Source organism: Chlamydomonas reinhardtii, chromosome 5, assembly GCF_000002595.2.
Source record: "Chlamydomonas reinhardtii strain CC-503 cw92 mt+ chromosome 5, whole genome shotgun sequence".
Taxonomy (NCBI): domain Eukaryota; kingdom Viridiplantae; phylum Chlorophyta; class Chlorophyceae; order Chlamydomonadales; family Chlamydomonadaceae; genus Chlamydomonas; species Chlamydomonas reinhardtii.
In genome coordinates this window covers 1,314,407-1,336,467 of record NC_057008.1, presented here as the reverse complement: position 1 = coordinate 1,336,467, position 22,061 = coordinate 1,314,407, and the positions used below count along the sequence as shown (strand labels likewise).

The 22,061-nt window shown below is 63.4% G+C and overlaps 3 protein-coding genes across 3 annotated transcripts; 1 reads left to right on the top strand and 2 right to left on the bottom strand.

Annotated features, from left to right (window-relative positions):
- The first annotated feature begins 3,209 nt into the window (after window positions 1–3,209).
- Window positions 3,210–7,505, top strand: CHLRE_05g244700v5 (uncharacterized protein). The gene is made up of 11 exons (XM_043062484.1): window positions 3,210–3,500; window positions 3,605–3,660; window positions 3,899–4,051; window positions 4,266–4,342; window positions 4,775–4,829; window positions 5,108–5,140; window positions 5,295–5,332; window positions 5,443–5,522; window positions 5,858–5,925; window positions 6,255–6,321; window positions 6,708–7,505. The coding sequence occupies exons 2-11, from the start codon at window positions 3,607–3,609 to the stop codon at window positions 6,842–6,844; spliced, it is 762 nt and encodes a 253-aa protein (XP_042924663.1). The 5' UTR covers window positions 3,210–3,500; window positions 3,605–3,606; the 3' UTR covers window positions 6,845–7,505.
- A 2-nt stretch (window positions 7,506–7,507) lies between these two features.
- Window positions 7,508–12,069, bottom strand: CHLRE_05g244750v5 (uncharacterized protein). The gene is made up of 9 exons (XM_043062486.1): window positions 11,882–12,069; window positions 11,438–11,701; window positions 10,773–11,096; window positions 10,139–10,430; window positions 9,777–9,929; window positions 9,194–9,391; window positions 8,867–9,009; window positions 8,520–8,579; window positions 7,508–8,196 (listed from the first exon to the last, which is right to left on the bottom strand). The coding sequence occupies exons 1-9, from the start codon at window positions 12,005–12,007 to the stop codon at window positions 8,125–8,127; spliced, it is 1,632 nt and encodes a 543-aa protein (XP_042924662.1). The 5' UTR covers window positions 12,008–12,069; the 3' UTR covers window positions 7,508–8,124.
- Window positions 12,070–12,187: 118 nt separating this feature from the next.
- CHLRE_05g244800v5 (uncharacterized protein) lies at window positions 12,188–22,049 on the bottom strand. Its single transcript, XM_043062487.1, has 19 exons — window positions 21,857–22,049; window positions 21,639–21,749; window positions 21,068–21,180; window positions 20,656–20,749; window positions 19,802–19,905; window positions 19,307–19,396; window positions 18,835–18,918; window positions 18,526–18,570; window positions 18,120–18,183; window positions 17,581–17,797; window positions 16,789–16,909; window positions 16,410–16,496; window positions 15,855–15,959; window positions 15,226–15,364; window positions 14,738–14,839; window positions 14,299–14,411; window positions 13,812–13,892; window positions 13,138–13,305; window positions 12,188–12,826 (listed from the first exon to the last, which is right to left on the bottom strand). Exons 1-19 carry the CDS (start codon window positions 21,885–21,887, stop codon window positions 12,767–12,769), a joined length of 1,929 nt encoding a protein of 642 aa, XP_042924661.1. The 5' UTR covers window positions 21,888–22,049; the 3' UTR covers window positions 12,188–12,766.
- Window positions 22,050–22,061: the final 12 nt, after the last annotated feature.

The window sequence follows — 22,061 nt, the reverse complement described above, 5'->3', positions numbered from 1 at the left end:
CTGGCGTCCCAGTATGCGGATGATTGCACGCCGTTTCTGGAGGGGTTTCAGGCGGTGCCGGGGTTCCTGGCGGACATGGATGTGTTTCGGCGGGCGTCTGGACAACGGTTAAATATGACTAAAGTTGAACTGATGGTGATGGGGACGGTCGGCGGTGCTGGCGCCCTGCCGGCCGGCATGGCTGGCCCGCCCCTGCCCCCTGGCTGGCGTGTGGTGCCGGCGGCCAAGTCCCTAGGGGTGCATTACGGGGATTGGGGCGCATGCTCCCCACCAGTTACGTTTGAGGCCGTGATGGGGGTGCTGAGCAAAATCGCGCGCATGCCCGTGTCCATGTTTGGTCGGGCGGCCGCGGCGTCGGCTTATGCTTTGGGCAAGGTCCTGTATCATTTGCGGGTCTTCCCCAACTGTACGTTATTGTGGACCGGCTGCTAGCCAGGGTGGCGGCGGTGGTGGATCGGCGACTGTCGCCGGCCCAGTTTGATGCCAGCCCACATGCACGCCCGGTTGGCCTCTCCATTGACCTTATGCAACTGCCTCCGGCGGTGGGGGGGGGCGGGCCTGTTGCCGCTGGTGCCGCATGTGAAAGCGCGGCAAGCCGGTCTCGCGGTCCGGTGTGTGTTGGGTGTGTGTGGTCTGCTGCCGTACGTGCCCCCGTGGACCCGGGTCGCGGTGGCGTGGCTGCGCCAGGTGCACCCGGCGGCAACGCCCCTGCGTTTCTTGGTGCGGGGGGCCGCGGACCGTGTGCTGAATAAGCCGCTCACCCCGGCGGGCAAGCCGTTTGCGCGCCTGCTGAAAGCCATGACTGCATTGCCCGCGGTGACTCTTGTGGCGCCGCCCGAGCCGGGCGCGTGGGTGAGTCATGTGCCGTTGTGGGCTAACCCGGCGCTGTGTGTGGACGGCCGCACGTGGGAATTGGCTTTCGCGGATTTGTTCGCTCTGCCGGGACTGGCGTGTGTGGGCCAGCTGGTTGCAGCGCATGACGGCCTGAACGAACTGCGGCAGGCATTGACAAGCCCTTGGGCGGAGGGCTCCCGGTCTGGTGAAGCGTGTGGGGATATGTATGTGACTGCTGTGTGGAGGCGGGTGCTGCACTGGAGCACGCGGGCACGCCTGCCGTCGCCCCTGCCGGGGCCGGCGTCGCCTCAAGAGGCGGCCGACCGGTTTGCGGCGGCGGTGGCCCTTCTTCCCGCTGGCTGGGCTGCCGCCGCGCGTGCGGCCCAGCTGGCTCGGGGGCCTGCCGCCGCGCTGCCGCTCCCGGTGGCCGACGTCGTGAGTGCTACGGCGGAGTCGGTGCAACGGGTGGTGCGGGGACTTGGATGGTTGCAGTGCGGGGGGCCGCCCATCCTGCTCACTGCCTACACGGTGAAGGCGGGGACCGTGCTACAAATGGCTCCACAGTTAGCCGCCCTGAAGGCTAAGCATTTGCAGTATGTGTGCGATGCGGGTGTGTCGGGGGTGGGGGCTGCCCTGGCGGCGGGGGCCTTCGTGTGCACCTTGGCCCGCTTGTGGTCGCTGAAATGGGAGAATCATCATAAGGAAGCACTGTGGCGTGTGGCCGCCAACGCTTGCTGGGCGTTTCCACGGCATGCTAGCGAGCGGGCGCGAGGCGTTACTGTTGACCCGTGTTGGGCGTGTGGGGTGGACATGCAGGATGGGGACCGGCGTCACTGGTTTTGGGACTGCACTGTTGCGCTGTCACTGCGGGAAAGTATGGGGATGGCTATGGGTTTCCTGCCGGAGGAGGCTCTAAGTGCCTTCTCTCGTGAGGAGTTGTGGTTAGTGCGCCCGCCTGCGGGGCTTGCGCCACCTGTGTGGGATGTGGTGTGTCTCGCTGCTATGTCTGCCCTGGACTTTGGTCGGCAGCGTGTGGTTATGGCCGGGTTGGCGGCGCGAGCGAAGCTGCCGTCGGCCCGGGTGCTGAGCATTGGACTTGCCGTCGTAGCTGACTTCTGGGGTCGTCTCCAGACGTTTGTGACTTTGGGTATCAGGCCAAAGGGTTGGGACGCTGTGCCGTTTGCGCATCCCTTCATATCTCGGGCTGTTGGTGACGGCATGGTTTTGCGCTTGCCGTATGACGCTGATTCCCCGCCCCCCTCGCCGTGAGAGGTTGTGCGTGGTTGGTGGCTCTGTGTGTGGGCAGGATGCACGTGTGGGCGACCGTTCTAGTACCTGGACGCTTGCGCCCTGGTTAGTGCGTGCGCTGTGCGTGTGTCCTGCGGCCTAGACGTTTCCCGGCACTCCTGTGCCTAGGCTTGTGGCGTTGAGGCACAGCGGTGGGGCTCTGGCGGGTTGAGGCTTGGCTAGGACTCACTGTGCGCGGAGTCACACGGACTTTGCCCGCGGGAGGGTTTGCAGCAAAGTCGGGGTTGGGCCCTGATAGCATGGCTCGGCGTCTTCGGGAGCTGGGACTGTCCCCTCTGTAACATCCGCATCCATAACATGATGCTTGCGGTGCACGCCCGCTTGCATCTTCCAGGGTTGGGCCACCGCCGCAGGCGAGAAGGGCCCTAACCACGTTCTCGCCCACGTGCACCCGGGGGCCCAAAAATGCCTAGTTTTTAGCGTTTAGCCCCCCCCCCCCCAAAACCCCCCCGGAAACGGGTAGTTGGCGAGATTCGGGGACCGTATGTAGCCCCACGCGGCGAGAATGCACCCCCGGAATCGCCCAATCTTTCTTGCCCGAAGGCCTACATTGTGGAGTATTGTGGCCCGCTTCTTGCCGCTCCCCAAAGATGCAAGCCCTGGGCACGCCCAATGGATTGCCAGGCGTCCCGCAAGCCAAACGTTGTGTCATGACCATGGAATACCACCTCACTTTTCCTCAACTCACGGAAGCTACCTCCCTTAGAGCCTACCACAACGGACCAAATGCGGATAACCATTAATAGCTGCTCCGCCGACCAGAAGTCCCTATCTACCTGGCAAGGAACACGCAACTGAATTGACTAGTGTTGCGGAACGAATGCGTACGTAGACCAGAGCGGAAGGCGGAGTGGCTTACACCTGAAGTATGTAAGATGCCATATGAACATATGAATTGCTGCTGTCCCAGGAGGGGGCTCTGTCTGCTGTACACGACTACTTTTGATGGGTTACCCCAGCAGACTCGCACGTCCTTTCCTTGCCCCAACCCGGCCCAAACCCCGGCCCAAACACCACGCCCATGTAAAACACGCGCGGAGCCCCATCTTGGACAGTGCGACTCAGGTCACAATGCAAAATGTTGTGTTTGCTGGGAAATGCAAGGCTAATGATTATCTTGTAGGCAAGAGCTTGCCTACACAGCTCCTCGACGTGTGCGCTGCTTCTCTATATTTGCCTGGTCGCCTCGACGCGAGCTAAGCAAAGCATGCTATAATGTGACATGGTAATGCCTATGAATAGCAGTCATCCGGGGAGTGAAGTTAAGATGGATAGTTTGAGAGTGTCAAGACCCTCCCGAGCGCTGCGAACCCTCCTGACCCTGCTAGCATGGATATCCTTAACAGGAGCAATTGAAGGTGGGCTCGGTATTGGCAGTGGGACAGTGCCTTGCATCCTGACACGCGCCAGAACCCCGCTGTGAGACGGAGTTGTCGCGTGCTGCTATTGCCTTGGTACACAGACATGGAAACGGAGGAGCTGTTGGTCGGCTGGCGGGGTGAGACCTATAACGCAGGGGTGAGTCTGCCCATCCTCCCGCAGTGTCCCAGACCAGGGCTGTGTCCCAGACCAGGGCTGTTGCAGACGTGCGTTTTCGCCTGCATTTGCAGTCCTGGAGGGGAAGCCGTCGTCGTCGCGGTCTAAGCGAAGACTGGCAGCCGTGGACTGCACGTGTAGTAACAATTTCTCAGCCATGGTGCCGATTCCCAAAACTCCTATCCTTCAACCCGCGACCGTTTCCAACGCCCTGGCGCAGGCCCACACAAAAAGCACGACGGTGCCTGCTGACTCTGGTGACGTGGGTGCGCCCTGGATCGAAACTATATCATGGGTGCCCCGCGCTTTCATCTACCACGGCTTCCTGAGTCATGCGGAGTGCGATCACCTGATTGGCCTGGCCCTGCCCAAGGTGGGGGCGTTGCGATGGCGTCAGAACTGGCTTGAATCCTAGGGTTTGCTGCAGGACACCAAGGCCCGGACAGCGGCAGGGCCCACTTGCCGTACCGTATTTCACTGGCTGAGATCCGTAGTTGGCTGAGATCTTTGTTGTGCGCTACCTGTCTGAAGCCCACCTGCCCATCCCCATCTCACCTCCGTTTCGCCTTGTGTCGGAAACACCACAGCTGGAGCGCAGTCTGGTGGTTGGCAACAAGAGCGACGAGGTGGATCCCATCCGCACCTCGTATAGCGCCAGCATTGGGTAAGGCCCTGAGGCTCTGAGGCTGACGCTGAGACTCTGAGGCTGACTCTGAGGCTGACTCTAAGGCTGAGACTGAGGCTGAGGCTGAGGGCGTTACAAGGCATTGTCAGCTCCAAACCAGCACACTGCATTCCAAACCCAAATGCGTGGTCCGGTCTGCGATTGGGGCCTGGTGATCTTGGGCTGGGGGTTCTACTCGAATGCCGCAACAGAGGGGCCGGTGAACGTAGCTATGCCTAAGGCTGAGGCAGGCAAGTTAGGCAGTCAAACCCCTGGGGGGTTCGCGCGAGATGGATGCTGGGCCGACCGCGTGACCTATCACGGCAGTGCCCGAGCTTCAACGAAGTCGTGCTGTTGCCTTCTCCAGTACGCAAGTTTCTTTTATCGTCGTTAAGCTTGAATGCAATACTCTGCGTGTACTGCCCCGTGCAGGTACAATGAGACGGATGTGGTGGCTGACATAGAGGGCCGAATAGCGCGCTGGACGGTGGGTCGTGCGTGCGTGCGCGCGCGCGCGCGCGCGCGTATGTGTGTGTGTGTGTATGTGTGTGTGTTCGTTACGCACAAGGAATGCGGGATGACGCGGTGCACGTGTGTCGTATCACCGGCACCGCGGTTGCTCAGGTCCGCGATTGGATACTGTCTGGGAGTACATTAGGGCTGTGTTATGCGTGTGCATGTGTGAGCATTTGCTGGAGTATCGGTGGCCAATGCTGGACATTGCACGAACCAAGTCCCGGCGTGCCCTTGCCTATCGCCCCGCAGCATCTCCCACGGAGCCATCAAGAGCCTATGGAGGTGGGCCGTGGGTGCGGGTGATATGGCAGTAGCCGGGAAGGCAGGGAGCACGTACGCATTGCTTGGCGATGGTGTGTGTTTAGGGCCAGGCTGGCCAATTCAGATGGGAGCCTGCTATCAGTCATACACCGTTCATGTTCTTCCCAATGCACAGGTGCTTCGGTACATCAATGGTCAGAAGTACGACGCACAGTTGAGTCACATGCACGCCGCAAAGACACGCTGTGGCCACCGCAACACACTGCGTGGTACCGCACTGTCTGCTACTTACAATGCCTTTATCATGCGGCCTCCGCCCGCAGCTGGGACTGGTTTGATGAAACTGAGACGGGGGGCACGGGCGGCGGCAACCGCATGGCCACTGCATTGATGTACCTGTCAGGTAGCCACGGGTCCGGGGGGGCAGGGGGCAGAGGGCTGGGTGGCAGGGAGTTGGAAGCGGTTGCGGGTCCAAGGAGGGGCCGGGCCGGGGGAAAGAGACGGGAAGGGGAGGGGAGGGACGGGTTGGGGAACCTGGCTTCCCAAGCCAGCCACATATGAGGGCGCGGTTGGGATCTCCCGCATAGGTTCGAATCCTGAGGGTGGGCTCAGGAAAGGTGGGCAGCAGCAGGGGCACGCAGCTGGGTGAAGGGGCTGAGCGGCGGTGGCTGTCAGAATGTACACGTCTTGGAAATGAATGCCCACCTGCAAGCCCATCCCGCCACTCCCTTGCTGCAGACATGGAGCCGGCGGCGGGCGGTGAGACGGCGCTGCCGCTGGCGCAGCCCCTGGACTGGGAGGTGCAGGTGGGCGCGTGTGCGCAGGCATTGAGGCGTTTGCAAAGCCGTGTGTGAAAACACGGGCAGAGGCATGGGTGTGTCGAGGGCGCGGGTGCGGGGGTCGAGCGTTGGAGTGCGTGAGCAGGAGGGCAGCTGAGACGGGATGTGTGCGGATGCTTGTGCTCTGTTGGGTGCGCACGCACGTAGGTGCTAGGATGCTGTGCCGAGCTCAGTGGAGGGGGCTGCTGAGAGGGGGTGGCTTGGCCTCTCTGTTGCATTGCCGATTATGTTTCATGGATGCATGGGGCCTCTGCCGCTGCTCGCTGCCACCTCCACGATGACTTCACACTTCACAGGGGGTGGAGGGACGCGGCTACAGCGAGTGCGCATCCAAAATGGGCATCAGCGTACGTCCGAAAAAGGGTAGGTGACAGGGAGGAGGGCATGCTTTAGGGAAAAGCGACGAAATAACGGGCGAAGTCGGTGGGCAAGCGGTCAGGGGAGAAGTGGCCGCCGGTAAGCTTGGGTAAAGAGGAAGGCGCCGTCGCCGACACTCTGCCCTCACTCCCCTCACTCCCCTCCCTCGCCCTGCCTCTCCCACAACCCTATTTACTCCGCGCACTCCCTTACCCTCGCCCCTCCCCTCTCCTCACCTGGCCCCGTCCCTCCTGCCCCTCCCCCCCCTTCTTAATTAATCATGAATGTAACCCACCCACCCCCCAAGCGCCTGCTATACTAATGTCCTGGCTATGCCTTCACTTCTTAAATAAGCATGAATGTAACCCCCCCCCCCAAAACAAAACCCACAGGCGACGTGCTGTTGTTCTGGGACATGGAACCGGGTGGCCGGGAGCCGGACCGGCACGCGCTGCACGCCTCCTGCCCCACCTTCTCCGGCACGAAGTGGACCGCCACCAAGTGGATCCACAACACGCCGTACGGTTGAGCGGTTGGCGCGGTTAATGCGGTGACTGGCGGCTGCTGGCTGGCATGATAGGGGGGAGTGAGCGTTAGTAATGGGGGCCGTGATTTACTGTCATGCTTGATAGCCCAACGCGAGTTTGGCCTGCGTGGTGGACAATTTGAGGAAACATTTGAGCCCCTGTGCGCAAGCCATGTAGTACCGTAGTGTGCGAAGACTTTGTTGCAGTAAGCACTGAGCCTAACATTGACATTCGGTGACGGTTTCACGGTTTCAGAGCGGGTAGCTGATGCACGTGCTGACGCCTTGGCCTCCCCATGCCGTGCCTGTGTGGCCCGACGACCACGGCGACGGTGTGACGTTGCGTTGACTGGGCGTGTACGTGTGTGCGCGGTGGTTTGTGGTTACGTGTTTAGCAGGGCCAGGGCCAGCGTAATGACGCATGGCGATTGCATGGCACAAAGGCTGACAGCCTGAGATAGACACGGCAGTGTACGGTAATAATGCGCGTGGGAACTGGCGGCTACTGCGTGCAGGGCCATGTACCGGCAGGCAAGCGGCCGGGGCTAGTCTCGGGACCCGGACATACCAGCAGGTCTGCCAGGCGTGCCCGGGTTCTTCACACCGATTCACCGAAGGTCCGAAGCTGCAGCTGCCTGCTCAGCCACTTTTAATTCAGATTGCAAAGCTTCACCACCGCGTGGTGCCACCATGCCTCCATCGGACATTCAGACCCAACACGGGTTCACTACAGTACTGGACTCCGTGTAAAATGCGCAATCCTCGCGCCCCACTCTTGTGGAGGAGCTGATTTAAACCCTACCCCCCACAATTCGCATCAGACCCAGGGATTCCTACAACGCATCGCCCCGGGTCCACAACAGCAGGCTTCCGTCCAAACCAACATGCCATCAAACAACAACTGACTATCAGCAGGTCCCTCTTGTAACCAATGCAATCTGACTGCCGGCATGCAAGCCCCGCCAGAGCAGCTGGCCGCACCCCACCTACCGGTATCGACGATGCTACACAATGCGAAAGCCAGCTGCAGTGCTCGTATCTTGTAGATGCCCTCAGGCACCCGGCATCTACACATGCGTAGATGACCCTGACCGCGGCATCTACAATTAAGCCCCCAAGCCCCCCAAAACGTCTACGCTTCCCCCATCTTTGCGCCAAAACCGGCCAAAAATGTCTACACCTGCGTAGATGCGCGGCACCCAAACCCAAAAATGTTTCTCCGCCTTCGGCGGATTTTGGGCAGATTTCTATGTAGATGGAAGATACGAGCACTGGCCAGCTACCTACAGCTCCACGCCCTCGGGCAGCTCAACCACCACCGGGGCGTACTCGTCATCCTCGTCCTCCCCCAGCAGCTGCGGCATCCGCGAGGTGGGGGAGAGGGGACAGGTGGGGTTTGGGGGCGAAGAGTGGATGGCATATGCGGTTAGGAGGGCAACTAACGATGAGAGGCCACGTAGATGTGGAGGCGGGGGTTGTGAATACCAGCCCAAACCCCAAACTAAACCAAACCAAGCGGGGGTTAGAAGGCCCCGGTCCCAATACAGCCACAAACATCGCGTAGCAGCCACTTGGTTGGCCCCAGGCAGAAACCCGTATTCCCCTGCACCTAGTCAGTTTCCCTCTGATCCCTTCTAATCCCATGTGTTCATGTCATACGGGCTGTTGCGGCACGTACCTCCAGCCCATCAAACTGCCAGCCCACCAGCCGCCCCAGGAGCGCCCGCAGCTCGGCCGCCTGTGAGCGCGCGCGTCACGTACCGGTTTGAGGGTGATCAGATCCATGAAATCACACGCCCGCATCCTTGCACAGCGCGGTATGTGTGTGCCACACGCCACGCCCCAGGCCACCATGCCCCCGGCACGCAGTGCGCAACCCCACCTGGCCCCTGCCTCACCGCTCCCCTCCCCGTCTCCCTCCTTCCGCAAGCCAGGCCCCGCCCCCGCCCCCGCCCCCGCCCCCGCTCCCCTCCCCGTCTCGCTCCTTCCGCGAATCCCGCCCCCGTGCCCCACCCCACCCCTCACCTCTGCCGCCAGCGCCGGCTCCACCTCGCCGGGCGCCGCCTCCCGCAGGACCGCCAGGAAGGTGGCCAGGTGGTGGCGCAGGAAACAGTCGCGCCCGCCGCCGCCCAGCAGCAACTCCTCCACAAGAGCCCCGTGGCCGGCGCCTGTGGGAGTTCGGAGGGAGGGGGCGGCGATGAGACGAGACGCAGGCCAAGGAGCTGCGCTGGCTCCGTGCAAGTTACGCGTATGCCGTATGCCCGCATCCAGAACAGCGTTCATTTGCACACGTCCACGTTGCAATGATATTACTGTGACATCTTGCTCCATGCTGTGAAACCTAAGGCGTACCTGCGAGCAGCGCATTCTCATCTGCCGACGCGCCGCCGGCGCCGCCCGTCGGCGCCGCTGCATCCGTGAGGGCGAGTGACAGCTGCGAGCGCAGTGCCGCCAGGAAGGCGGCGAAGGCGGGCGCGGACGGCGAGGGCGACAGCGCCGCAGACTCGCAATTGAGGAAGAGCGTGACCAGCGCGCGCCACTGCCGGAAGCCTGGGGCGGCGTGAAGCGAGCACGCGAATAGAGTTGGCGGGCGTGTATGTGGTGGTGGTTGGGAGCATTGGAGTTGGCAAAAGGGTCCCAAAGACCGAAGGCACATGCAGCCTGGGTACTATGTCCTGCCTTTGTCATTGCGTAGGCTGCTCGTCCGCCATCCCCTCGCTGTCCGCAATGCTCCTCTCCATCCACCCAGGCTCCCCTTCCCGCCTACTCAATCTTGCACACTTCCCTGGCCCCAGCCCCGCCCCGCTCTCCGCCCAGCCCCCCGCCCTGCCTCATGCCGCCTCTCCCCCCCCCCCTGCCTACGACTTCACTTCGTAAACTTAATGCATGTAACCCCCCCCCCCCCGCCCCTCCTCTCTTGGTCGCCCTCCCTCACCCTGAAGCGACTGCCCGAACACAAACGCCACGAACGCGAATTGCATCTCGCCCACCAGCCCCCGCACGTCGCCGCCCCAGTGCAGCGCCGCCGCCGCCACCAGCTGGTTGCTGCGGTCCATGTTGGCAGCCGTCAGCTGCGCCGGCGTCAGGCCTGCGGGGTAGAAGAAAAGCGGAAGTGCGGTGCAAGCTGGCAGGTTCCGAGCTGTCCGCGCACAGCAGCGCTGGTGCCACACACGCCCTTGGCGGCTTAGCGGCCAGCCCCAGGCGGCACGCGGCGCACACTGCTGCGGCCCCTGTGACCCGCAACATGAAACAAACTCGCCCATGCAGGCTCCCTCCTTGTACCGTTCTGGCGCGCACCTGCGGTCTTCACCAACCGGTGCAGCGGCGTGTAGAAGCATCGCCCAGAGGTGGAAGGTGCGGAGGCGGCAGCGGCGGGAGTGGCGGTGGCGGCTACGGTAGTTGCCGCCCCCGATAACGTTTCGAGAGCTGCTGCGGCTGTCGCTGTGGCTGTGGCGGCTGGAGGGCTGTCCACGTCCATGGCGCCTGCCGTGGGTGCTGCTGCTGCTGTTGCTGCTGCTGCTACCGCCGCAGAAGCAGCTGCTGCTGCTGCTACTGCCGCGGCAGCCGCGGCTCGCGCCGCGTGCCCCTCCTGCCGCGATGAAGGACAGGGGCGTGGAGGGCAAGGGCGTGTAAATGCTGAGGCGAATGTGTCTGAGGTATATTGTGTGGGAGGTGCTGTTGGCGGAGTTGCGCATGCGGCCAGCTGGAGCGCGGCGCCCGAGCGGCTGCTCGCCCCCTACCAAGACCAAGTGTCCCCGCGTTCAGCTCCCCGCGGGCACCCCTGCTGGCAGCCCTCGCCGCCCCAAACTCCCCAGCTGCCCCCAGCTCTGACACACCCAGCCCTCGTTGGCATCTTGCCTTCACCCCGTCTTCATATGCGTGACCGACACCACACGACGCCAAGCCCACCACACAGTTTACACAAGCTCACCGCCAGCTGGAGCCGCAGCCGTCCCTCCGCCTCGCTCTCTGGCCCCTCCTCCTCCTCCAGGCCTCCCACATCCACCTCCCCTGCCGATCCTGCCGCTCCCGCCGCCGCCACGCCGTCTGCTCCAGCTGCCGCCGCACTGCCGCCAGTGGCGGGCGCCGCCTCCGCCGCCGTACAAATGTTGCCGCCCACCGGCTGCAGCTCAGACACGTGCCGTACGTCGAGGTAGTTGGTCAACTGCCGCCACTGGCGCCAGGCGGTTAGGTTGTACGGCGCCAGGCCGGAGTCAAAGTCAAAGCGCCGGACGCCGCCCGCGTAGCGCTCCGCCTGTTCGAGGGCAAGCATTTGGTTTGAGTGCGTGCGGTAAAATATCGTTGGCATAATGTTTCTTGGCACAACTTCTGGCCTTTGGGTTGCATCCCGCCCGGCTGTCGGTGATACGGTGCGGCTTTCAAAGTCGGCCGCATAGTAGCAAACCGCAGGGCTGAGTGAGCTGATAAGGGTGCCGCCAAAGCAGCTCCCCTCCAACAACACCGCCCCACCCCACCCCAGCTGGTGCACGCGGCAACACGTCCGCCAGCCCGAGCTCACCCCTCCTCGGGCCGAGTTCCTCCCTCACCCACCCACCCGCCAACCCCAACTTCCCGCCAAACCACCCGCCCACCCACCTCCTCCTCCGGCATCTCCACGAGCAGCTCCTGCTGGCGGTCGTAGCGCCGTACCACCACCGTGCCGTGTGTGTGGCTGCTGCTGCCGCCGCCCCGACCTCCGCCCCCGGCGATCCCCGTGCCCTTGTCCACGCTGAAGAAGAACCCTGTGAGCGGCCCCATTCCGCCTCCATGGCGGGCAGAGCCCGGGACGCTGTAAGCCGCGAAATGGACTCCAGGCGGCAGCATTTTTACGCCCTGGAAGCGGGGCCCGACGTGGAAGGCCTGCGCAGCATGGATGGTGGGACTTGACTCGTGGGCATGTTGCCGACTTGCGAATACGCTTTCGTTTGCGAAATATATACATATGCGGTAGTGTTTGCCGAAATCACGAGGCCCCGCCCGCAGAGAGTTTTGCGGCATCCGGTTTTCCTCAGCGCCCGCGAGCTTCGCGACACTGCTTACCATGTGGTCTATCCCAAAGTATGAGCCTTCAGGCAGACCAAGCACCAGCAGCGCCCCGCCTTGCTCCGCCAGCTGCTGCGCGACATCCGCATCTAGATGCACCGTGTAGGGCGGCGGCCTCGTCATATTAAACACGTCTGCGAAGTATGCAACCGCTTGTCTGAAGGTAGATTGGGAAGTGAGGTAGGACCGCAGGTGGATCAAGGTTGGCGCCAATCAAGGATCGAGCTGGCACGAACCCCATGCGGACTCACGCGCGGACCTCCGCCCACAAGCCAGGGGACCGCGGACTACGCTTCGATAATAGACGTGAAGGCTTTACAGCAAAGTGACGTTCAAGGAGCATCGTAAGGCATATCCCAAAGCAGATGTTTCCACAACCGTCCTCCACTGCATTACAACGCAAACGCAAGTCTCTCGTCTATCCCGACAACCTCACGCCTCCTCTACGCGTCGTCCCCTCCACGCACACCGTATCCTCTCCGACATACGACAGACCAGACGCATGATATCAAATACTTAAGCAGTACATGAAAGAAATTGGATGTTGCAGATTTAGTAGTGGCGCGCACGGGCGCGAATCCAGGAGGGCTGACTGGTGAGGGTGCCTCCAGTCGACATCAAATTGCGCCCGCTTCCTCGACCCCTAGCCTTCTACTGCACGCGTTGCTTATGGCATGACACCACTCCGAACTCCAGCGCCAAAAAATATGGGCATTCCATTGTGTGCCATGGCACACCGAATATCATTTGCCTATCTACGTGCGATACCATAGTCCACTGCGGATGCATACCGGTATGCTACGGCATGACATCCAGCTCGGGCGCCCCACAGCGCCACTGAGCAACACACAGACGTTGATGCAGAAATGCATGGAACGGCACTCAAGCCGCCGCGGTGGCTGTGGGCTTGGAGGCGGCATCCGACGTGCTCACGCCCGCGGCCTGCAGAGGGAGAGTCGGGCCAGGTGGCCGGGGGAAGCGGGTCACAAACACGCTGCGTAAGCCTCCCCTCCCCTTCCCTTCCCTTCCCTGCCCTCCTAACTAGTCATGAATGTAGCCCTCCCGTGCCACATCCCCTACCTTTCCGCTATCCTCTCCACTCGCTCTTCCCCCTCCCCCTCCCACGCCGCCCCGTCCCCGTCCCCGTCTCCGTCCCCGTCCCCGTGCCCATCCGCGTCCCCGTCCCCGTCCCCGTCCCCGTCCCCGTCCCCGTCCCCGTCCCCGTCCCCGTCCCCGTCCCCGTCCCCCCTCACCGCCAGCGCCTCCACCTCGGTCTTGCGCCCCGTGTACACGCCCAGCACGGTGCGGCCCGTGACGCCCGGCCGCAGCCGCGCCTGGTTCAACGTGGCGAACCAGTCGCGGCGGGGGGCGCTGGGCTCAGGGCCGGTCCAGGGCTGGGAGAAGGGCACCGTGGACTTGACCTGGCGAGGGAGGGAGGGCGGGGATGCAGCAGGGCAGATAGAGGAGCAAGGAGGGGTTGCAAGATGTAAACATTGGAGGGGCGTGGGACGTGAGCGGCGGAAGGGGACCCATCAAGGAAATGCTGCCCCATGCTTGCGTGGCGGCCGTGTGCAGAACACGGTACCCACCGTGCCTCCCGACACCTAGTGCGACACGCCCGCCTGCCCCCCGCCTGCCCCCCGCTTGCCTCCCCGCTAGCCCCCGCTTGCCGCCTGCCTTGCCCAACTTCCAACATCCCAGTCATCCCACCAAACACCATCGCCGACACAAACACCGAAACCGGCATCGCCACCACCATAACCCTCTTCCTGCCCCGCCCCTTCCATCCCCCCTGAACGGTCGCATGTGGGTTGGCTTTCTAATGATGTTGGGGTGCATTCTTTGGGCACGGGCATGTACCCCCTTCCAACTTCTCCAAGTTCTCGATTCCATCCTCCATTCCCCATCCTCCATTGTCCATCCTCACCTCGAATGTGGTGTTGGTGGCGGCGGGGCAGCCCAGCAGCGCCACACACAGGTCCGCTACATCGTCGCGGCTAATCTTGCCCTGCGTGCGCGGTGGGGAGTGGAGTGGTGCGGGGCGGGTGGGTGAGGCGGGTAGGGTAAGATGCCGTGGGCCGAGGTAAACAACGGGTGACTGAGGAAGGGTGTCAGGGTGGCGGCGCAGGACCGGGTGGCTTGCCGCTGCAGCTCCGTGCGTGTGGGCATGGAGCCAGGGACGGCTTGGGGCAGCCAGGGGCGCTCGCGGCCGTTCCTCTCTACGCCGCCGTCAGGGTGCCGTCACCACCAGGCCCCGTGCATCAAGCCCCCGTCAGTCCGTACGCATACACACACGCACCCATGCACTCTCGCGTCTCCGCACGCTCCCCCCTTCCCCCTCCCCTCCTTCCTTCCACCTTGACTGTTGCTGTGCCCCACAAACGCCCACCCGCTTCCCTCCCCCCCACCCCCACCTTGACTGTGTCCCCCTGGTCCAGCTCCAGCGGCATGCCGCCCGGCTCCTCCGTCAGGGCCGTGGGGCGAACCACCGCAAACGGCACGCCGCTGTCCCGCAGGGAGTCCTCGCCTGAGGGGGCGGGGGTTACATTCATCATGCTTAATTAAGAAGTGAAGGCCTAGCCAGGTACAGTAGCATAGGGGGCGGGGGTTAAGATTCATCACGCTTATTTAAGAAGAAGCGGGCGGTCGAGCGGGGGAGCGGGCATACACACACAACACATGTCGTTTTTCCCCAGCGTTGCGCCGAACGGCATGCACGGCTCGCCCGGTGTTTCTGTCCCGTGTGCTCGCTGCACCCGCGCCCGACGCCTAGCCCTCCGGACCCACGCACCTACCCACCCACCCCTTCAAGCGCCCACCCACCCCTTCAACAAGCCCACCCCCACTGCCTACCCGCCAGCTTCCAGGTGAGGATGCCGCCCAGCGTGTCGTTCAGCTTCACGGCAGGCGGCTCCTGGTTCACGTCAATGCCGGGCCGGTTGGGCCGGGTCACGCCTGGAGGCGCAGGGGGGTAGCCGTTCATGTAAAAGAACGGATTGATTTAACCTACAAGTATGAAATGCCGACGTCATCCAGCGGGGGGAAATCAAGCGTGGGCGCAAATGGGCGGGTCCGGACCCGGGGGCAGGGCCGTGGAAACGAGGCAGAAGCAGCCGGCCGGCGCGAAAGGAGCCACACACCGTCCTAACGCTCTAGCGGGTCGCGGCCGCTGGCCATTGGAATGCCCGTGATGGCAATGTCACCGCCGAACCATAATTCCGCAAACGCCCCCTGGTCGCCACCGTCACCATTTCTGATCATGCTCAGCGCCCGATTGCGAACCGCGCCCACCAGCATCTTCATCGCAAGTTCCAGCCCACAAACCCCATCGGACCTCTCACCCGCGCTGCTGACGTGCACGAAGCGCGGCGGCACGCCCGCGGGCAGGTAGGCGGCGATGGAGGTGAAGGGCAGGCGGAAGGGGCCGCGCCGGAAGGCCGGGTTGAGGTCGCCGTCGTACTCGAACTTGGACAGCATGATCTGTTTCACCCCGGGGAGTAGCGGTTTGGTTGGGTTGGGGAAGAGCGGTCGGGGAGAGAAGGGGAGGAGAGGAGGTAGCGGCGGTGGTTAGTGAGGAATGGGGAGCAGCTTGAAGCTTGAAGTCCATGTGGCCACCTTCCAGCTCGTCACAACTTGTCCTGCATCCCGTGCCTCGTCCTGCCTACCGGCTAACCCCCTTCACACCCAATGGAACGCGCACGCCCCGCCCCGCCCCGCCCCGCACACGCGCACGCCCCGTCCCGCCCCGCCCCGCACACGCTCGCCGCCGTAGCCCCAGCCCTACCCCACCCCCGTCATCAGTACGCCTTGCAACGCCTGATACTTTTACTTGGTGTTCAATGTCAAACCCTTGCAACCCCCACCCATTCACCCCCTTCATCTTCAGTGCATTCTGTTCGCCGCTTTTCCAAACATCCCTGCAACACCCCCACCCCCACCCCACACACCCCACACACACTGGCGTCCGCACCTGGATGGAGCTGATGGCGGACGGGTCTAGCGGCGTGGCGGTGGGGCCGCTGAGGCGCTTGGCGCGGAACACCGGGAAGAAGTCGGCAAAGGGCAGGCGGATGGTCTGGAGGGCACGCAGGGGGGGGCAGGGGGAGGGGGTGGTTGGTACGGTATGCGAGTGACCGCGATTGGTGAGGGACAGCGGCAGGGGGCCGGCAGCGGCAGCAGGGCTGGCCCGGGACTGTCTTTTGCGCTACACGCGCAAAAGCACACACGTGCGAGGACTGAAGGGCAAAGCCCTAATCGTATTGTAACCAGCACCTGCCCCGCCCTCCCCCCGCTGCCCTTTGCCCACTCTTCCACGATCTTGGCGGGCTTGGTACGGCACTGCACCAATCCCTAACTCACCACTCGCGCCCTCCCCATCATGGCTACCCCCAACCAGCCACTCCCGAATCCCAATACACTCCCCCTCCCACCATTTCCTTAACTAATCATGAATGTAACCCACACACACAACCACAACCACTCCCGCCATGCGCTTGCCCCCACACACACCCGCACACACGCGCACCTGCCAGGTGCTGGGGGTGGTGTCGAAGGAGTTGCAGTAGGCAATGCCGTCCCAGTTGGAGTCGGGCCGGATGATAAACTTGTAGCGCTGCAGGGGGTGGCGTGGAGGAGGAGGCGGGGAGGGGAGGGGAGGGGGCGAGGATGGGCGTGGAGGGGCGCAGAAGAATGGCTGGTGAGGCGCCGGTGCGGAGCACGGTGCCAATGCTGGCCGCTGTCTCCTACCATCCAATCCCCCACTCCCACGGTCCCACCGTTCCTCGCCCGTCCACCACCACCCTTCCCCACCTCCTTCCCACCACCACCCCTTCCCTACCACCTCCTTCCCACCACCACCCCTTACCCACCGCCCCACCCCATCACCCACCGCCCCACGCCCCCACCTGGCCGTCTCCAAACAGGCGCAGCTGGATGCCCTCGTAGGGGCTCAGGTCCAACGGCGGATCCAGGTTGCGCGTGCGCACAGAGGCGAAGCCGCCGAAGTTGTCCGTGGACACGTTGCCGCTGTGTGGGTGGTGTGTGGGGGGAAGGTGTGTGTCCGTGTGTGGTTGTGTGCGTGTGTGTGGTGTGGGGGAAACGTGTTTGTTTGAGTATGTGGGCGTGGGCGTGGGTGAGTGGCTGGGTGGTGGAGGGTGGAGAGGTGGCAACGGAGGTGAAATGGCACGGAGAGGAGAGAGGGGAGGGGGGTAGCCATACAGCCATGCCAGTCAGGGGGGCACAGGCTGGCCTCATCGCCTTCCGCCCCCTGGCGTTGCATTGATGGTGCGGAGACCTCCCACTCGCTGGGGCGGCCCCCTAACCCCTCCCCCGACACTCGCATCTCAGTCCTGCAGCCCGCACCGACCCGCCCCTTCGCCTCCCCAAATCCGCACAGACCCCATACCCGCCGCCCTTCGCCGCCCTTCCCTCCCCTCCCCTCTCATCCCTCTTCTCCCGCTCATTGCCCACCGCAAGGCGCAGCCGCGCTCCTTCCACATGCCCTCCCACGTGCCCTCCGACATGCCCTCCCAGCCCCCCTGGTCTTTACATCCCCCCCCCACGCCCCCCCCCGAGCCCCCTCCCCCCTCCAGGCCACCTCCCTCCCCAAACCAACCGCCACCGCCCCCCTCCCGCCCGCCTCCCACCGCCCCCCTCCGCTTCCCCACCGCTCCCGCTCCCCTCCTCGCCGCCCTCACCTGAACACCCAGGCGGCGCCGCCCGCCTCGCCCGCCCCCGTGACCAGCTCGATGCCGCTGCTGCTCACGCCGCCCATCACCACGTCATCCAGCGGCCCCCACCGAGCCACCGCGCCGCCGCCCGCGCCCAGACCCGCCACGCCGCTGCCGGCACCAGCACCGGCGCTGCTGCCGCTGCTGCTGCTGGCGCTGGCGGCGTCCAGGAGCCGCACGCCACCTAGGGTGGGGGGCGGCGGATTACCGCATGGGTCAGCGGGGTTTAGATCATGGGTTAGGCAACGGTTGGCAGCAGTGAGTTCTGGAACCACCAGCGGTCCAGCAACGGTCAGGTTGCTTGTCCTGTCGCCCGGCCCGTATGATTCTGTTCGGGGTCGGGGTATGGACTGCTTGGACGTTTCAAACGACGGTCGCTGACCTCTATCCCGAAACCCTTCACCCCTCCCACCCCCGGCCCTCCCAACCCACCCTCCAACCCCCCAGCCCTCCCACCCACCCTCCAACCCCTTCATCCCTCCAACCCCCCGGCCCTCCCAACCCACCCTCCACGCCGAGCGAGTCCGCCACCGCGTCCAGCAGGTTTTCCATGCCCACGTACTCCACAGCCTGCGAGCAGAGGTTGCAGACGGCGTCGGCAGAGGAGCGAATCAGCGCTTTGCAGCGAATACCCGCAAGAGTAGCCATTACAACAACCGCCTCTTTGCGCGCGTCAGGTAAACCGCTTCACAGCGAGAATGTGGGGGTAAGGCGCTAACGACTGGGGTCCCCCGGGGTGGGGGCGTGGCGATAACCGAGTATCGGTTCCCGCCCGGCGACTGCCACCCCCCGTTCTATGAGCCAAGCGGTTTCTGCTGGCCGCCAGAACTCCGTGTACGACGTGTAATCCATCCGGCTCATCATGGCCGGCGCACCCCCACCTACCCCATCCGCATCCATCCAGAATCTCACCTCGGGGGTATCGCCCTGAATCTCAGGGTCGTAGAACTTGATCCCCTGTGTGTGTTGTGTGTGTGGGCAGTGTCATGTCAAATGTGCGTAATGGTCTACCCATCACGGCCAATACCTAGCCAAGCCATGTGCGCAAACCCTGTCTACTTACTACAGGCCTAGTGAAACACCTCGTCCACCGCCGCCCTAACCCCCCCCCAAAAAACCCACCACCTCCAACACCCCTGACCTCCACAGCTCCACCTCAACCCCGTGCCCCAACCCCCAACCCCCAACCCAACCCCCAAACCCATCCCTCCAACCCTTTACCTGGTAGTATTTGGATCGGTCCACAGTGTCGCCCTCCTTGGGAACCACCTTGACGGCCGTGCAGCACACAACCGCCCGCACACCCTGGGAAGGAGCGGGAAGGTGGTCGGTTGGATCCAGGGAGCGGGTTGGGGGCGGAATGGGGTGCAGTTTTGTTTGCGTCCATGTTTGCGCCTCTGCGTGTGGGCTTGCGCTGATGAAGGGCTTTTCCGCTGCCGCCCAAAGTGGTCGCTACAAGAGCACGTTTGTCAAGCCCTAGAGCCCACCCCTCATTAGCCATGTCCCGGCCATTGCCCCCGGGCGGTGACATTTATCGCCGGCGCCGCTCGCCCTGCTGCTCCACGACGCCTCGGCCCACATCCTCGGCCCAAATCCCGTTTTCGTTGGTTTTAGTTTAGTTTGGGCTGGTGTTTACAACCCCCCAAAAGAAATAGCACGCACCATCCACACCCCCTCGCCCCACCGCGCTCACCTCGAACATCTCTGGCAGCAGGGTCTGCCGCTGCGTCACGTCCGCCGCCGCCAGCTCCAGCTTGCCACCGGGCGCCACAGGCAGGTCGGACTGCGGGTGAGAGGGGCAGTGAGGATCGGCGCGTGTGTGTGCAATGCAGCAGCACGCAGGAAAGCGCCACGAAGAGAGGATGAGCAGCGTGCGTGTGAGCTGCGCAACCTATTACGGTAGTGCGCCTGCACTGGTTATACGTGCCCCCAGCCCCATCCACCCGCCCATTCCCGCCCATTCTCGCCCATTCCCGCCCAGTGCAACCGCCCGCCCCCTGACACCGACACCGGCACTTCCACTGCCACCCCTGCAACCCCTACCACCCTCTACCAGCACTGCCACCCCTGCCACCCCTGCCACCCCAACCCCTGCCACCCCTGCCACCCCAACCCCCGCCGCCACCGCCACCGCCCCCACAGCCGCCCCCACGACGCTCTCACCGCCCCCCCCCCCTGCGGCTCTCACCAGCATGCCCCTCGCCTTCTCCAGGTCGCGCACCAGCGCCCGCACGTGCTTGCCCGCGGCCAACAGCCGGGCCACCACCCGCCGCCCCACGCCGCCCGTGGCGCCTGGTGTATGGCGGGTTGGGAGGTTGGGAGGTGAGCAACACGTGTCGGGAGGTGAGCGCTGGGCCAAGCTTGAGCTTGAAGTAACGTTGGGCCCAACTCCCCGGCTTAACCCACGCCTACCCTGCCCCGCTATGGTCTAGTCCTCTATCCGAACCCACCAGCCCAGATCAATGCTAAACCCTGTCTCATTTCGCTATTCAGTCTGCAATTTGCGTTCGTCACAATTGCCTTCACATTGCAAACCCCCCCTCTCTCCCCTAACCGGTCCCCATGCCGCCCACAGCTACCTCTTAACCCTTGCCTCACGCCCTCTCTGCCTCTTTCGCCGCCTGGGCTGTGTGTAGTCTTGTCTTTGTTATCCCTTCTTTATCCTCTGCCGACACGCCTCGGCCCTTTCATTGTGCCCTGCCCTTCCGATTTTTGCCTTGCCCCTTTCCCACATGTCGTGCTCCTGGCCCGACGCTCCCTGCCTGGCGTCGGGGCTGCTTTCCTGGTCGCCAGGTAAGTCGTGGGTTTTGCTTGTCGCGTCCGCGTGCCTGTCTTGTGCTGTTGTGCGCGTCACCGAGCCCGGGCGGCGACATTTATCGCCGGCGCCGCTCGCCCTGCTACTCCGCGACGCCTCGGCCCACATCCCATACGTATTATCGCTCGCAACTAACGCCTTTGCCTGCACTCCCGTTTTCGTTGGTTTTGGTTTAGTTTGGGCTGGTATTTACAACCCCCCCCCCACACACACACACACACCCTTACCTGTGACCATGACGATGCCGGTGATGGGCACCTCCACTGCCCCGCTGCTGGACGCCTGAGGTAGCTCCACCGGCACGACACTGTCCCCCGCCCCCTGCGACCGATGGCGCCCAGCCGCACGGCAGCACACGCGTGTGTGTATACGCAATGGACATATGGTACGGTATACAGCCCCAGCCCCGTGCATGCGTGCGCATCGTGCGAAACGTCATCGCAAAGCAAACGGCCACCAACCGCCCTTGCATATCTGAGACGACACCCTTGAGCCGCCGCTCAGCCGCCGCCGCGAGCCCCTCCAACTCATGCCGCACTCCTGCCCACTCTACCCGCGCGACTGTTTCCTTACGGGATTGGTTCAGAGTTAAAACCCACTCTGCCCCTTTGGCTCGACCACGCGACATCACGGCCCCACCTGCGGACTCAGCTGCTTAACCAACCCCTGCAGCAGCTTGTCGGGCGAGGGCAGCTCATTGAAGTAGGCCACCGTCTTCACGAAGCGGAAGAAGTCCCACGGCTGGCGGCCGCCTGGGGAAGCGGGGGGTTGCAAGGGGGGTTTGCAAGTTGCAAGGGGGGTGCAGAAGGGGGGGGTGCAAAGAAGGGGCGGGAGGCCCCGCGGCCGTTTTTGGGGCAGGGCCAGCAAGTAGGTACCGTGCTCGAGAGCCGCAGTTCAATTGTGCCCCCGTGCGTGTGTGTGGCGGTATGCAAGGCCGAAGGGACGTGCCCGGTGCAAGGGTCTGTTGCTCGGGGGCCGCGATGCCACACGCGCGTGCGAGGTGTGAGGGTGTGTATGTGTTCTTCGACTTTCGCCCGCAGTGAACATACGAGCATCCCGTTGTCGTGTCACGTGTCGGGAGAGCAAGTCCAGAAACTGGAGATCGTAGCTTCCACGCCCGTGGGCGTTTGGTCCCCAGAGCTGCACGTCATAAACGCATGCGCAGAGCGCCGAGGCCCGAGCCGCGCGCATAGCCCACCGCGCGCCTCACCGTCTGCGCCATCAGCACGAGCTGTAAGCCTTGACTTTGATGCCGACCTCCGAGTGGCCACCCATTGCGCGGGGCAAGGCTGCAAGCTGGGAGGCCGGGATGTCGACACTCCTGCATCGCGTGTTTGAGCGTCAGATCATTTGGGCTGTTACTCTTGACTACTTTGTGATGCCAATGAACTATCCAGTAATGGGACTAAGCTCTATTCGAGCACGCACCCGCTGCGACGCCCTTGTGCAACGCGCGCATTTTAAACGAGCGCGACGAACGCTCTTGTTATCACTACTTATAGCTCGCAAATGGCGTCGCGGCGGCAACACGGGCAAAGCGTTGCGGAGTCTCGCAAGCAGTCGCGACTTTGGAGGATGGTGTCAACGGGTAATGATGGTTATACTCAAAATGGATTATAATATAAAACTATAT